The 16,836-nt window shown below is 39.2% G+C and overlaps 2 protein-coding genes across 3 annotated transcripts; one reads left to right on the forward strand and one right to left on the reverse strand.

The window, feature by feature from the left end:
- Positions 1-660: 660 nt before the first annotated feature.
- Positions 661-11,406, reverse strand: LOC135263166 (solute carrier family 35 member F2-like). 2 transcript variants are annotated; one of them, XM_064350851.1, is made up of 10 exons: positions 11,271-11,405; positions 10,741-10,824; positions 9,283-9,391; positions 8,570-8,742; positions 7,015-7,142; positions 6,545-6,704; positions 5,707-5,863; positions 4,865-4,917; positions 4,173-4,327; positions 661-3,321 (listed from the first exon to the last, which is right to left on the reverse strand). In XM_064350851.1, exons 1-10 carry the CDS (start codon positions 11,299-11,301, stop codon positions 3,043-3,045), a joined length of 1,329 nt encoding a protein of 442 aa, XP_064206921.1. In that variant the 5' UTR covers positions 11,302-11,405; the 3' UTR covers positions 661-3,042. The 2 variants fall into 2 exon arrangements, with proteins under 2 accessions (XP_064206921.1, XP_064206922.1); XM_064350852.1 differs by lacking the exon at positions 10,741-10,824 and having other exon boundaries at positions 11,271-11,406.
- A 138-nt stretch (positions 11,407-11,544) lies between these two features.
- Positions 11,545-14,534, forward strand: LOC135263168 (ras-related protein Rab-39B-like). The gene is made up of 2 exons (XM_064350853.1): positions 11,545-12,392; positions 12,623-14,534. Exons 1-2 carry the CDS (start codon positions 12,178-12,180, stop codon positions 13,047-13,049), a joined length of 642 nt encoding a protein of 213 aa, XP_064206923.1. The 5' UTR covers positions 11,545-12,177; the 3' UTR covers positions 13,050-14,534.
- The last annotated feature ends 2,302 nt before the right edge of the window (positions 14,535-16,836 follow it).

The following is a 16,836-nucleotide window of genomic DNA, read 5'->3' on the forward strand; positions in this document are numbered from 1 at the left end:
TGACTCCCCGGCCAAATGTGGAACCTCCCCGAATTGTTGTTTTACATGGAAACAAGATCTGAATTTGTTAATTGGTGTGTGTATATATATATTATATCATGCAGTAATACAGTTAATCATTTAATCACACCAGTTGATCAAATAACTGTTTATTGCAGTAACTGGTTTACATTAGGCTATGTAATTCAACGCTTCATACATCTTCCATAATGGGATTGTAAAACAGTCAGTAGCCACGTTTACATGTAGAATATTGCGTCATTCCGAATACATTCAATTCCATTGAACATTGCAAATGAATTGTTCACATGCACGTTGATCTGGGTATGAGTTTACATGCGCAATCATGTAATCATAATAAAACTTTTTTTGACATGCGCAGAACCCAAAACTATAGCTAACTTGATCTGACGTTCGAGTACGCAATAAACATTTCATTAAATATCTCCAAATATGCGTCGTATGATGTGTAAAATATTTGCACTGCTAGTGTTCTTACATGTCAAGCAGCAGTGACAATGGAATTATCCTACAGTTGCTAAATAAACAGAAGAGCTCAAGAGCAGTTTATAGCAATGCCCACTTACCAAGGTGCTTAAAACCAACGCCACTGTCTTTTACTTCTCGAAATTCATTCACCATGCGTTTTGTTTGTTTAAATATATATAGCGATTGACATATGGAATCAAATCAAGTTTGATTCATAAGCGACAAGGAGCTCAGCGAAATCAGAACTATTCACAATGTAATTTCGCAGTTCAAGCGTTTACATGGGTAACATTCTCTTATTGATCGGATTATCAGGTTTACACCAAGCCTTTCAAACCGAATGGAATTTCAATCGAAGGGGATATTCTGCTCCGACTGAGGTGGTTACATCAAAAATAGTTGATTTCCTAGTTAATTCGATTAGACATAGAATATGAGGCTCCATGTAAATTTACCATACTATACCATATTGTGCAAACATTGATTATCACCACTGGTAATTGTCATGTCAACAATATAACTTGTGACAAGAGCTATTTAAGTGTTCATTACTGAGAGTAAGACAATGGGCAATGGGCAAATGGAAAGTATTGTAGGCCTACTGCTGACTGACTGCTGACTCAGAAAAAGGAAAACTGGTCAATTTAGCGAAAACTGGTCAACACTATGATATGCTAACACATACCAATGTTTTGTCCAAGCTATGTTTATAATGACTAAACATCAATACCATTACACACCTTACAATTTAAAATATTACAAAGTAGCCACAATAATAAATATAGGCAAAAGATGGATGTAAACTTTATTGTCTGTACAAAAATGTCATGTAAAGCACAAGAGCTGTAATAAGGCAAACGGAGGTTCATCTGCCACCGGAGTGGAGCTCACCCATTTAAAATTTCAAATGATGTTTCCTCGACTATTTGTAACAGAAAACAATGAGAGGTACGATACTGGAACTGTAGCATGCTGCCTGCAACTTGCCAAAATGCGTTTGGTACTAGCACCGCTGTTCAGAATGCCAAATACAATAACATTGTATAAATACATTACTTTCATAAGATGAGAATCAAGACCTCTCACACTTAAACCCTTCTCAGATTAGACGTTAGATCAAACCTGGAGGACTACTTTACAGTACATAATGACTGAGAAGAGGAAAATAGTGACATTAGTGGCAATATTATTTTCAAATATACAGCATACCATTCAAAAATGTAACACCAAATTGTTAATAAGTAAAACCTTTCACAAAGTAAAAATACAAAAAATATTTGCAAATATTCAAGAGTGAGATCGGCAAATGTGTATGTCAGTTGGCAAACATAATCAGACATAGAGAGTCGTTTGCAGTGTGAGGTAATTGGTTTCTCAGGCAATTAATCCATTTGCTTCAGTCAGCTAAACTCCACTTACGCAGTTGTGATTTTTCTTTGACAGGAGCTTAACACTGCTAAATATTTGGAGGAAGGACTGCACAGGAACACAATTTTGATTCACAAATAGTGATTGGACATGATCCGCAAGTTATGCACTTATTCATGGTAAATGGTAAATGGACTGCATTTATATAGCGCTTTTATCCAAAGCGCTTTACAATTGATGCCTCTCATGAATGATATATGTTCAGATTTGCACACAGATAGTGAACAGAGTTGCACATTTGCAAACATTCCATATAATGTTACTTCATATTCATATTTGTGAAGTGTTTTATATTTGCAGTGTTCTACACATTTACCAGTCATGTTATACATTTGTGAGTGGGACTCACAGCAAATAATTATAAAATATTAGCAAATGATACTGTCACTAATCTCACTCCAAAAAACTGGCCCATAATACAGCAAAAAGAAGTTCCTTCAAATGTATAAATATGACTGGGAATTGGCTGACAAGGGGCAGATACAGCTGAAGACAGCACTGTACAGTCAGATCAAATTCTGCTCATACCAGAGGCCCTCATGTTGCTCAGGGAGGGAGGACTTCCTCATGTCTTGACCAATCACCGCTTCCTCACAGGTCTACTCTAAGGTCATGTCTGCACCCTCCTGAACACAGCATGTTGTTCATTGTTGTTAAGATGGCACTATAATTGCAGCAGGGCATTCCAAATAGGAAGAATTGTGATTAAGATACAATAAAGAAAAATTGCAAATAAATGAAGGATTATGCCAGCTTTGAGATCAGGTACATTCTAGTGCAATCTTTTAAATGCACAAAAACATTTACTTGATTTAAACTATTGACTAACAATCATCTTGAGAATACAAAACAATTCTTTTCAGCTATGTAGCTTAGGTCACTTACAGTAGTATTCAAGAAAACGGAAGCTACGCGCCAGGGACACACATTTGTGTCTCAAATATATACATATATAGGTTATGCTTGTTCTTCCTTGTTACAAAAAACATGAATACAGTGCTGGTGGAAAGGAATGTTCAAGAATGTACATGGTCGCTCAGATTACACTAAAAGTGCATTATGCAAGGGTCTGGTATACAAATGCACATGCTAAATGGAAAATAAATATCCTTGGTATTCAGGCCATTACATCCTGGTGCTCTTTTCTATAGTGCATACCGTCTGCTCACTCTGACTCCACTGCATCTCCGTGCATTTGCTCCCTGACCCTCCTTCCTGCTCGTCGTTCTCAGAGGGAACGTCCAGTTTAGCTCCATGGCTCACAGCGTCCTCCTCAACCGAGGGGCTCTCCGGCTCTCCCTCGCTGGGACCAGACGCGGGGACGGGGGTCAACGTGGGCACGGCGTTGAATATGACGAAGCCCGCGGTGATGACCACGAATGACACGATGTACAGACCAGAGAACTGAGGAGACAAGGAGGGGCACATGAAAACAGCTCCACGGGTGCATTACACCTGACCTCCACAATCAGGGTTGAGGAGAACTGCTCAGATTGAAATCCTTGAACATTAGCACCGATTAGCCTTGCTGAAACAGTGGCCAGGGTTCAGCAACCCTTGCTTTAGGTCATAGTCAGATAGTGTTGACACTATATACAGTTGATACTCTGTTGGACTCACCATTTGTGTTGCATCCTATTCACTTGCTGAGTGTATGTGCAAACAGTATACATATATACCGTTCATGTAATATCGACTGTGAATAAAAAAATTGATTGTGTGAAAGATCACACACATATATTCTCTAAGCAGCCAAGCACTGTACCTCAGTTCAGGCTTCTCCTTTTCCCGACCAAGGTAATAAGATTAAAATTCCTCCTTGAATCCATTTTCCTTAAAGCCTCATAAAACCTGTATTAAGTCCTAGTCTGACACAAAGACAGAACATGCATTATGTCCTATAGCAACCTTAGATACTTAGATACTCTGGTTGGGGTGTGGCCTATTTGCCTACAAGGCCTTATGCATTATGTAAGTCCTATAGCAACCTTAGATACTTAGATAATTTGGTTGGGGTGTGGCCTATTTGCCTTGTAGGCAGTAGGGGCCCCCTGCTAGGGCAGGGCCCTGTGGGCACGGGGGCCCTCCTGTACCACGGGGGCTGCGGGGGTGTCTACTAAGCCAGTCTGTATAGTTCTTTACCATTTTGGTTCTCAAAAGTTAAGTAACCATGTACATCAGACCTGTCACTCCTGTACTAGACCAAGCAGAGCCCTAGTAATTTCCCAAGATGGCTTCCCCCTGCTTTTACTCACACTGTAGTGAAAAAGGTAGATCCCGCAGAAGAGGCTGAAAAGGTCCGCGGTCAGCAGGGACAGGTTGACTGCCGTGGCACTGGTCAACTTTATGACCATAGGCATTAAGCTGTAGAGGGCGAACATGCAGAGGCCATAGACGGTGAAGAGCAGGACTGTGGAAACAAAACCCATCTGTGGCGTTACACATGAAAACCCATGCTGAGAATTTTTATGGTGACAATGTTAATGAGGGACTTCCATATTAAGAACTTAGAAGAGCTATTCTGGAATGGGATAACTGGAAGTTCAGATAAAAAAAATAAAAAATAAAAAACTGAACTCTTTTTAACAGCCAATGTTATGTTTAAGAATGTTTATAGATGAAATTATGTTTGGTTTGAAACATAAGTTCAGTTTCAGGACTTCCAGACAGCTGCATTTTTCTCTAAGATTTAGCATGTGAAATATTTAGTCCAAAAGTTAAAGAGTTAAAAACCAGATGGATCTGCTCAGCCAAATAAATTATCTGTTCTTACAAATCAAGCACCATGCAATCACCCACATGTGCATGTCTTGTGTCTTGTGTTTTGTGTTTTAACTAGCACTAAAGATGGTTTGAGCAACCAAAAGGTTTTTGCACTTCATATTGTCTAATTTTTACTTTTTAAAAACGAGAATTCATAAAACAGAAAAAATCAGGATTAACTTACCAACAGCCCAATCCCACTTTATCATAGCTATAGCTTTGTGCTCCAAGACTGCTCTGTGGGATAAAATGGAAGAAAAACAGTAATAATGGCTTCAGACCAGCCTAAGTCTGTACAAGCAATTAGAATGGACAGATAGTCCCCTCATCCCCACTGTTTCGAGCCAGCACAACTTCATTAGCTTCATTTAAAACAGAATTGTTTTGATGTTTTGCATGCAGACCCACATGCAAAGTAGATTTAATTAGCCAAGCGGATATGCTGTGAATCAGATAATTTAGCACCTAATTCAGCAGCAAGTAAGTGCAAGAGCAAGAGAGAAGGAAAAGACAGACAAAGCAGAAAGAGAATGGAGATAAAGAGGATGGTGGGTACTGGTACTGAATCTAGACTGCCAAAGCTGACTCCGGCAGCCCCATAAGGCGATGCATAATTAGCCATAGCATTGGCCAATAAGGGAGGGATTCATTCAGCCAGGATTTTCATTGTTCACTAGCAACTCTCATTGGCCAATTAGGTGACCAGTCTGCTTGCTTATGCAAATAACTTTTTGTCTCCCACCAATGCATTTCTGTGGACATGTGGACTCCAGTGAGAAAAGCAGCGGATTGACATCACATGTTTTGGAGGAGAGCATGCACTTGTCCGCACGCTCCCAATTAGCAGCAATGAGCGCAAGCGGTGATTATGACTGGCCATTGCAAATTAGGGGAAATAAGTAAGAAAGGCATAAAAAATAATGCTTGGCAGGAGTTCATCAGAGGGAGACAGAGGTATACATATTCAGCTTCAACAACCCTAAAGCCCTACCCCTACACCCAGAACAGAGCAGCGGAATCCCTTACAGCTGAATCCCACTGAATAGGGTGCCGAACAGCCCCACCATGCCCAGGAACTCTATGCTGCTCAGGTTCTTCACCGTGTACTCCTGACACACATTGGAGAGAGCATACAGGGCCGCGCTGAGGAGCACGAGCCCGTCACCCAGCAGAACACTGCGTGCTACAGTGAGGGAAAGAAAGAGGCACAAGTAAATCACTACTGGACATCCAACCAGCACGCTGAAGACCTACATTCCATTTACACACTCATCTAAAAACACAACTTATCAATCTGTGCACCAGGCATTAGGGAAACTGACTTTAACTGCAGGTTGTGGCTTTACTATAGTAGCCAAGACTTAAACACGTAATCTAAATAGCTTCAATATATATTAATCTGCTAAATTTCAAACTTCAAATCACTCTGGACTCCAATAAGGCCATGATTTACATACCTCTACCAAACAATGATTAAGGAATCATATAAACAGTTAATTTCATTTCTCTAACTAGCATAGTAAAGCTCCCAGCTTCCTGTTGGTTACATGCAGGCTTTACTTCGGTGAATAATAATCGTAGGATCAAGTCCAGGATTAAACACTGGGAGCTGTTAATAAAGTCTGTGCAATGAAGCCTGAAATGAGCATTGTACTGATGTATAATATTCAATTCATGTGACCAATACGTTAATTTTTTTATTCCAAATCCTTCAGATATATATACAAAGGCTAAAACAAGTATAAATATCTATCTTTTATGTCAGAAAAAAAGAGAGGTTAGTGGTTATGACATGAAAGCAATAGTGGTTATGTTGTTTTAGATACATTATGCTAGTTATGGGTAATTGCAACCGTGTACTCACTGGAACCCTGGTCTCTTCCTGAAAGTAGGTCAGCCCCAACCATAGCCCCCACCCCCAGGAGACACACGCCCACTGCCACATAGTGCACCACCTTGTATCGGGTCTTCAGGAAGATCCAGGATAGCACCATCAGCACAGGGATCACAAAGCAATCCAGCAGCTGGAACACAGAACATGGAAAGGACACATTCAGGAATCCCTACTTTAACAGCAATAGAACAGAGGACACGTGGATGCTATAACATTAGGAACGGTGCGGATGCTATAACATTAGGGCAGCAGTATAGCAATGACCTGCCTACACATGAATATTCAAAGAACTGAATTCTGAACTGATTTCTTTAAGCAAGGATTGGGACAAACACAAACATGCAAGATCTCTTAAGGGATCACTGCTGTAACAGCATGAACATGCTACTATTGCATACAAGCACAGGTATGTTAACAATTACATTACAGCATCTGCTCACCTGTATGCTTGTCAGTGTTGTGAACTGGTACGCCATCACTACAGTGTAATTTGCCTCAACGTCAGCAAGCCCCAAAAATAAATACTTCCACCACTTTGCCTTTAAAATCTGCAAAATATTTTCATCACCTGTATTTAAAAATCCAAAGAAAAAGCACCAAAGGAGTTAATGTTGACATGCCATGAACAACGACTTCACATCCTATTCAGAAGGGCAAGGAAAGAGCAATCACAAGCAGCAAACAGTACAATTGGTTAATGGTTAATGTTTGGTAAACATTTAAATATAAAATGTGCACAAACAAAATGCATGAACACAGTATGAGCATAATTTGATTATTCAAAGGAGAAGTTGTATTGCCAGGTCATTGAATCACTCCTTTTAATTCTTGTCTTCAGTTTGGGCTAGCTTGACCCATTTTAAACTTTTATCAAAAGAGGAAAGCCACTTTTGAGAGATCTATTTCCTAACCAGTTGTAACCTAAACCACTGTAATTGTGGTTGTTTTGTGTTTATATTTGCAGTTCATCACCTGTATTAGCATTATCTGTCTTGCCTAAATGGTTCTTTGAATATGAAAAATAAATTAGAATGTCAGACAATAAATATCAATAATCTAATGCATGAAAACCTTGATTCATTTTATTTTTTTTACAGAAAAAACTCATTTAGGTCCCCCAAGCCTTTGTTATAGTGGAAAAAAAATGAATGACACTTCCATTGTTAAATGTGATCTAGCAGAGGTAAATGGCTACCATTAATCACATATATTGTTTATATTGTTTGGAACTGAGATAAATATAATAAATATTGAGCATATTTGCTCTTTAAAATACTTTTAAAATCCTTAAAAAAACACTTTCAAATCCCTATAATGCCCTGGGTATATCTGACCTAGGCTAACAGATTCACAGGTGCAAACAAGTAAACAGAACACAAGGGTTAACTTAAAATCTTCAGTAGTTTGAAAATTGCATCATATCAATTTTAAGCAATACAATGTTTTAGAAATAAAATGTTTATTGCATGAATTTTAAAAAAGGAAATGATATTCCAATTACTGAAACATAGCACACTGGTGCTGTGCCCTCTGGTAAGGCTCTTTATAAAAGACTGTGTTTATGTGGTAGTTGAAGCATTAATCCCTGGACCCAAGAATCAAGGTTTTCAATCCCAGTTGGTTGATCTCAAATTTCCAGTAAAATTTAAGACATCATAGTGTAAGCAATGAGCAGCGCTCCTTCAGTAAATTGTGCAAAATCATGTCAATTTTAAACCCATCTAAATTTAGATAAGCATGCTTGCAAAGCAATCAAATAAAAAGTACTCATACAAGTGCATGGCTTCAAAAAGAATGATACAGGATGATATTCAGAATGTAAAGGAATCAGCAGTGTACCGGACTCTGACAGAGACAGTGACAGGGATGGAGACCGAGGGTAAGTGGTATTCAATTAATCTCAATGTGCAAGAACAGCTCCACAGGTCCGAATGCAAAATGAATCTGCAGTACACATTATTAGACAGTGAAGCAGCAGTAGGATGGTTCACCCACCTTTCCTGAAGGCCAGTGTGATGGTATAGGTCAGGAAGAGAAGTGCATAATTTAAAAAGCTCTGTAACATTGGCGTGTTCACTTCTCTGTAAGCCAGGTACTGACAGGTGACCGCTGTCCCACATATCAACATGGACAGAGCCTGACCCATGGCTATCACCTTGAGTAAGTGCCTGCAATGATTGCAAGTGCAATTGTTTAAAAGGACACATCAATGCAAAATTATGCATTAATCCATATACAAAAATATCTCCATCTAAAAATTCTTAGAAATTAATTTTTCAGCAAAATTAATTAAAGACCATCTCTCCTCATCTTGTAAACATCTTGTGACCTAAATATTTTCGATAATGCAAGACAATCAGTTAAGCATGTTTTTCCTGAGTCCACATCATATTGCATTTACCCCTACTTACTGTCATCAACTAAAAATCAACAAATGACAAATTAATGCCTGCGATGCAAATGTGACTGTTTGATCTGACAGGTTTTATAAAGGCAATCAAGGATGCTAAGTTGAAAGGTTTAGGAGCACATTAATGCATTCCAATTAGTACATAACATATCAATTTTCAGAAGCAAATGTTTCTAAAATGAGGGCACTGTAGAGCTAGACTTAAAAATGAGATCTATCAATGCCACGTACATACGGTTAGCTTATTTACTCGTTATGGTCTCAGTTTACTGTAAAATCAACGCATTTTTTTGCTCACCATGTAAAGACATCTCTCAGCCTGTAGCTTGAGAAAAAGCTTCTCCATGGCCTGTGGTAAGCTTCACTCTCCATGGGCTCCCCTGACTCCATCCCGTTCTGCAGCAGCCCTGAAAAACAACAGACAACAAAGAAAAAGACAGATATGGAGACAGAGTTAGATATTAGGGGAAAGGGAGAGGAGGTGGGGAGAGAGAGGGATTGGGGATGGCTCCTGATACGTACAGACTCCAAAGTTCTGCACTCCTTCAGCTCTGGAGCTGAACCCAAATTCTGAGAAGTGCAGCACTAATCTTTCCAGGAATTTGAATCTTATTATAGTGTGCCCATTAAAGTTTCTGCCACAGACAGCGATTCTTGCCTGTTTCAAACTTCCCCACCAACCCTCATCAGTTCCCCTACACAGAAAGGCTTTCATGTCACTACCATTTAGCTTACAGCTATTAGTCAGATATTTTTTCCTCACTCTAAATTCACATGAGCACAAGTTTTAAGCTATATTGCTTTAGTAGTATCTGTATGAAACATTAACATCAGAAATCCAGCTCAATGCTGTATACGGCAGCATATTGTTTTTGTGTGCATGTGTGTGCGTACGCGCAAGAGAGAGAGAGATAGACTTTTGCGCCTCCTTTATTGCACAGGACAGAAAAATTTAAGAAAGAGAGACCACATTAACACAAATACCCACTCAAGAAACATACAGAGCAAAAGGGGAAAAAATAGTAAAAATAAATAATATAAGAAACAATAAATAAACAAAAATGTATATACATTTTTTGAAATATATGTAATAAACACAATTAGAGACCATTGCAAGAAACCTGAAGAAACAAAAAAATGGTAGTGAACAAAACTACACAATCACAAAAAAGAGCCAGAGAACAATTACAGAAAAAGTATCACCTTACCACGACTTTAAAAGAGCAATTCTATGCCGCCCCCCCCCCCCCCCAGATATTTTTCTATGCTTTACTGATCTTGTCTGGTGTATTTGAACCAATGAAATACCCTCAAAAGCGCAAACCCCACCTTTTGGTCCTATTGGCAGGCTCAATTACACCGGGCAAGATCAACAGAGCACAGAAAAGTATTTGAATCCAAAACAAATACGTATTTGACCCAGGTCTGGTACACTGTACAACCCCCCACTCCCCAAATGTCCCAGAAACCCTGAACATTATTCACCAAAGTGAAAAACGCTCACTCAGTGAGCAGACGCTTACGAACAAGTCCAATATACAGGGGTAGAAAGTTCTACAGCTAACTCCATTAGTATCAAGCGAAATGTATCAAGCCACATGAAAAATACACAAGGTAACTTTGTAACTTGCAACCGAATGCACATTGACTTTGCTGGGCAGTCTATTTTAAATGGCGTGGTGCATTGATCTAATGAAGCCTACTAAATTCTGTAGCTCGGCAGGTAACTTAAATGTGATCTGGAGGCTGGACTCACTCGTTCGAGAATTGCAACAGGAGATGCCGCTGTCATTCGAGCTTCGATTCATGCTGTTAGATTCTGACACAATGTCAATATGCGCTGGTTACGTAGAAAACACAAAACGTTAGGGAGCAAAACAAATCGGACAGAAAATGTCATTGTGCGTCAGCTACCCACAGCCCACCACTCTGCAAGAAACCTCAACAAAATTCAGTGCAGTAGTATGTATTAGGAATAGGAATTTTTACCACGTGGCTTCCACGTGTATAGCTCGCTACAGTGACTCGTATACCTTAGCCACCCGCTAACTAGCCTGCCAACTTAGATGACGAAGCCGACATTTAAAGCATTGAACGACTGAGACAGGTGCTAGCTACACTCCTGGCACAGAACTAACTGCTGGTCAAACTTTAGCAACTTTGCTAGCTAGCTAACTGATAACCATCACTAAGAAACTGTCAACCTTGCATTGTCTTGATAGGTAGCCCATTACATTTTACTGAAATATGAAATCATATATATTCTCAGTCATTGCCATTTTATACCTTTGTATCGCCACCCCTCGTTTCCTTCCATTTCCTTTTTATTGCTTTTAATCTCGACGAGGATGTATCGATGTAAATCATTACATCCTAATGGTCAGGACTGTGTATGCGTCAACGAGGAAATCTAACTATTTATTTTCCGCCCAGGAACGTATTTCTAACATCTGATTGGGTATATTCCAAAACCACGCTCCTAAGCGTCTTTGGTATACGTTGTCTGTAGCTGTCAATCCAAAGTGCGCATTTCCGTGCCATTGGGCAATTTTGTGTCTTCAACCGAACTGTATGTGGTGCTGAAGTGACAACTCCTTTTCCATAGCAAGTGGTGTCTGATGATCACGATAGTAGTGGGCAGTGTTAGCTAGCTACTGTTTCGTCCAGTATTGATCATTTAATATTCCGGTAGCCTATTGCTACGACATTAAAATAAGAAAACACAATAACGAAATTAAAGTAGCCTAATATAATTAGACAGGCTATACGGTTATTCATAACTAAACTTCTAGGTTATTCGTGTGTTCATTTTGAAATTATTTTTTTTAAACGGGATCTGAAAATGTGTACTTAACTGCACGAAACGTGGCATGGCAAAAAGAGGGATGCTGTGATATCTGCAGTAATGCCACATTTGGACGAATGTGCTGGAAGCAGAGTGTGGCGCACAGTAGCCTATGCAGAATTTACGAATAACAAACATCAAGCTGTCTTAACAAGACACAGAACTTGGCTATTAACTAAAATACGAAAATATTTATTTGTGCTAATTTCTCAGTCCCGTCGTTTATAGGGTTCTATTCGCAATTACCAAATCTGCACCGCTAGTAATTGCATTGTCATTATAGCCTACTAGTGTCTTGTGCGCATAGTCTAGTTTATCATTATTTCACAGCTTAATTGGGATGTTGTAATGGAAGCGATTTGGATCTACCAGTTCAGATTGATCGTAATTGGGGACTCGACAGTGGGAAAATCTTGTTTGTTGCGCCGCTTCACTGAAGGGAAATTCACGGATATATCTGATCCGACGGTGGGGGTAGACTTCTTTGCCCGCCTGGTGGAGATCGAACCAGGCAAGCGTATCAAACTTCAACTCTGGGATACAGCAGGCCAGGAAAGATTCAGGTAAGTAGACCCCCCCATGTAGTGTGGTAGGCTACTTCAGTTCTGTCTGTATGAGCGTAGTAGTTCCAAGAAACTTCAAGCTTTTTCACTTAAGACTTGCCTGTTAGCCAATAAGTTACTGACTTACAATAAAGTTTCATGACAAAGATATGATAAATCAGTAACTTGTTGTGCATAACTTAATTTGCCTGCTGACAGCAACAGTGCGTTTTTTTGTTTGTTTTTTTCAGATCCATAACACGCTCATACTACCGAAATTCGGTGGGAGGATTACTGGTCTTTGACCTGACCAACCGGCGTTCGTTTGAACACCTGAAAGACTGGTTAGAAGAGGCAAAGATGCACGTGCAGCCATTTCAAATAGTTTTCCTCCTGGTGGGCCACAAGTGCGACCTCATTCAACTGCGTCAGGTGAGCCGCGAGGAAGCTGAGAAAGTGGCTTTGGCCTTTGGGATGAAGTACATCGAGACATCAGCGAAGGACACTGTGAATGTTGAAGAATCCTTCACTGTACTGACGAGGGATATCTACGAACGCGTGAAAAGAGGTGAAATAAGCATTCAAGAGGACTGGGAAGGAGTGAAAAGTGGATTTGTCCCTAATGTTGTACACTCTTCAGAGGAAGCAGTAAAACCAGGTCGAAGGTGCCCGTGCTAGTGCAGCTGAGTGGGAAAGTTTACAGTTTAGCATTCTGCAGCCAAAGATAAGCAATGACCCAGAGCGGAATCTTAACAATGCACAGTGGAAACTGCATCGTAACGGGAAACTTGTCGGCCTTGAAGCAATCCAAAGATTGTTATAGTTAAACACTATAGTATTACTAATTTTGCCAATAACTATGTATCATGATGTGATATAATTCCAAAATGCAAAATACACAAATGGAGCTGTCATTTCCCCATGTCTATGCTATAGCCTGGTTACAGTAGACTTATATAATGCCAAGTTCTGACCTTTGTTTACATAAGAACTAGATAATCATTATCGAGTTTATGCAGTGCTGAAGAAGAAAAACAGCATTTGCCTTTGGTTGAATGGATTTGTTGATATGTGCCTCAACTCAAAAGATACAGTAGGCTACCAAAAGCAAGAATTATTTGTCTGATTAATTAAAGGGCTAAGAATGTATTTTGATGATGTCAGTTACATTCGCATGTAACCAGAGATCGTTTCATCCTCATTTTCGTATTATATTTCACTGCTGAGCTATTTTATGTGGTGTGGTTGAAACCCCAGTACAATTCAATATTTAAGATTTATTGAAGAGAACTCAGCGCATTTTCCCGAAAAGTCTAAAAAGTCGTTTTTATTAAAATAGTAGGCTTTAAAAAAGTGTATAGCTCAGAGAATAATTTCCTCTGTTCTTGTCAAATAATATTGATAGTGGCATCCTGGACTATCACCGCTGAAAACTATGCCATTAGACAAAACAGCCATCTGATAATAATGAGAGCGGTGAGAATTCGGGTGTGAGCAGCCGTTCCAGACGCACTTGTGACTGGATTTTCCCCGTCCTGCCTAGTCAGACAACGAATCTATGTCCCCGCCCCCGAATTAAACGAGTAGTTCGGGTCAGTGCGTTAATTTGTCCCACTTGAACATGAACACTTACAAAACTGTCAAATTAACTAATCAATGCTTTATGAACAACGAATGTAGGCCTAGTGTCTGTTATATTGTGGTGTCATTAGCCTATACCAAATATCCCATTTTAAGTCATGCATTCACGGTGAGTTGATGCCAAATTTCCAAAGGAATAAAATGTGTTTTGTGAGGGTAATGTTTTGAACACTGTTGGAAATGCAATTAGCATTGAATGTTTTTGTTTTTTTTCGATTTATGATTTTAAACTTTTAAAGATTTCTTCCCGATACAAAACTTATATTTTCATTGTATTTGAGAGTAGGCTAAGACACATTTGGTAGCCTATATGCATTACAGGCATAGGGTAAAGACTGGATGCTGATACGAGAACAGAGCGATTAGCAATTAGCTATTGTCATATGATAACATCGCACTATTTATCTTACTGTTAAAAGACAATGCTTAATTGCTTATATTGCATTACAACTGTGCGTTGTATATGGACTTTTATTCAATAAATAAAAGATCATGAAAAACGGGTGCGTTTTTTTTTTTACCTTATTTCAGCACTATCATGAAGCCTTTTCTTGAGCTGCCCAGTTCTTTCTAGAAATGATTTGGTCCCATGCACAAGGAAGCGTGAAGGACTGAATTTATCAGAGCTTGGCCGTCACAGACCACACAAACCTAAACAATTGTAATGCCAACAGGGAAGGAACTCTGACAAACTGCAACCATTAGATTCCTCAATGTTAGCTAGGCTACTTTGTTAGTTGTTCAGTGGTTATCACTTTGATTGCGGAGCGAAAAATCAGCAATATGACCTTCTGCCTTCGCACAAGTGATTGCTACTTTGTAGTAGGCTATATTGTATCAAAAGAAGGCAGCTAATCATGCCTTCTAATATTCACAGAAGCTTAAGTCGTAATGGCACTACAGCTAAATGCTAGCAACCGACTATACATTTTGCAATCAAGCGTAAGTTTAAAAAAAAAGTTAATTACATTAATAATGCTGCTAAAGTTTTCAATACCCATGTTGTAGCCTACATCAGTTTAACTAGCCTACATTAGGTTGCAGTCGATCTACATCCTACTTGTTTTAATGTGGTAACCTGTAGGCTAAGTTTAGGTCCATGATGAAACGTCGGATGACAGAACACTGTATATCTGGGCATTTTTACGGCATCATCATTGTAATCTCTTTTCTGCTTTCCGTGGTGTGGCATACCTTGGTGTAGCCTATAAGGATAAATGTATAGCAGCTGTCAATACACCTCTTTGATCACAATATAAGGCCTACTTGATCTATCTGCTAAACGTGATTCAAGGGGATTTAACAAGTAAGTAGCAAGCATAACTAACCAAATACACCGAAGAAGATAAACGGTAAAGGTATGACAACAAAGCATAATACCCCATCGCAACACGAGAATTGCTGAAAGAATCGTACGTGTTTCCCGCAGACTGTTTTCCGAAACAGAGTTGCCGCCCCCACCCCTCTATTCTCTGTAAAGTCGCGCAGTCAGGGTTGCCAGTTGGTCTCTCAATTTCCTCCATAGAAAACTCAAAATCCCCCATTTTCTAAAATTTTCCCCCCTGCCTCCGAAATGACCTAGAAACAAGATTTACATCTGTCAGGGTCAATTTATTGCTTTCAAGCAGAATATTTTTCAATAATAGGCAAAAACTGATATATATATATATATATATGTATAAAAATGTTCAAGGTAAGACAAAAACTTACTGTATAAATGTCTATTGGTGTTCAATGTGGCATCTTTTTACTTAAAGGCATACTATGCAGGAATTTTACCATGAACATATTATAAAATAACCATGCTAAGACATATCTATGATGCACGGGTAATCTGTCTTTACATATGTTTACCCATTTACCTGTATTTATTATTCTGTTTTTGGCATGTCTCTGGGTGTGGCGCTCTTTTCTGTGTGGGGAAGGGTGTGTGGCTACAGAGCTTGTGGTTTGTCCAGCAAAATTCAAGCCAACAGGTCTTCTTCTAGTATTAGAGTTAATCTTGACATTGCTTTTCCTCTGTGGCATCAGCTGAAGTTCTCTAACGAGATGAAAAGAAATGCAGAGTTGACTTGTTGTCTGTTGGACCAGAAATAATGTTACCCGCAGTGTGAAGCTGTAAAAGTCCCAACAATAAAACCACTATTACATTCAGCATAATGGAAATAATTTAGCTATAGCCTACGTTCAACAAAATGTAATTAAGCTATAATCTGCATTCTTACTGTCAATCACGGTCGCTCATCTCATGGTACTACCGTTACCTCTAACTATCCAGCTAGCTACGATAGGTCGGCTACTTCGTTAGTGGGCACAGTTGAACATGGAGGAGGAAACGTCCTTATTCGTAAACACAGGACCATAACAAGGCTTAAAAATCTTGCGTAGTATGCCTTTAGAGTCCATTAATGTACCAACAGCTCATCATGCCTCCAAAATGAGGTCCTCAAGCCAGTCCTGACCATTGTCAAAAATGTGTCTTACCATTCAATTCCAGTCCTGTTTCACTCTTTTTTGTATATCCCTACTTGGCCACAGTTTTTGCTGGTAATGGCAGCATATCGAAAGCCTTGTTTGCATGTTTGAGACTTCTGGATCAAAAAAGTATAAGAAAAGGAATAATTTTCACCCAATTTATAAAAAAAGAAAAACTGGTGTCATTTTATGAATTTTAGGAATGAATTGCAGAACTACAACATCACACACAGGGCTTCATTTCCAGCTACCATTCATGCGCATAGGTCGTTTGCTGTTACCCGTTTTTATTTTGAATGTTTGTATATATCGATGTAACTATCTTTATTGTTGTCATTGGTGCTGTTCT

Source organism: Anguilla rostrata, chromosome 9, assembly GCF_018555375.3.
Source record: "Anguilla rostrata isolate EN2019 chromosome 9, ASM1855537v3, whole genome shotgun sequence".
Taxonomy (NCBI): domain Eukaryota; kingdom Metazoa; phylum Chordata; class Actinopteri; order Anguilliformes; family Anguillidae; genus Anguilla; species Anguilla rostrata.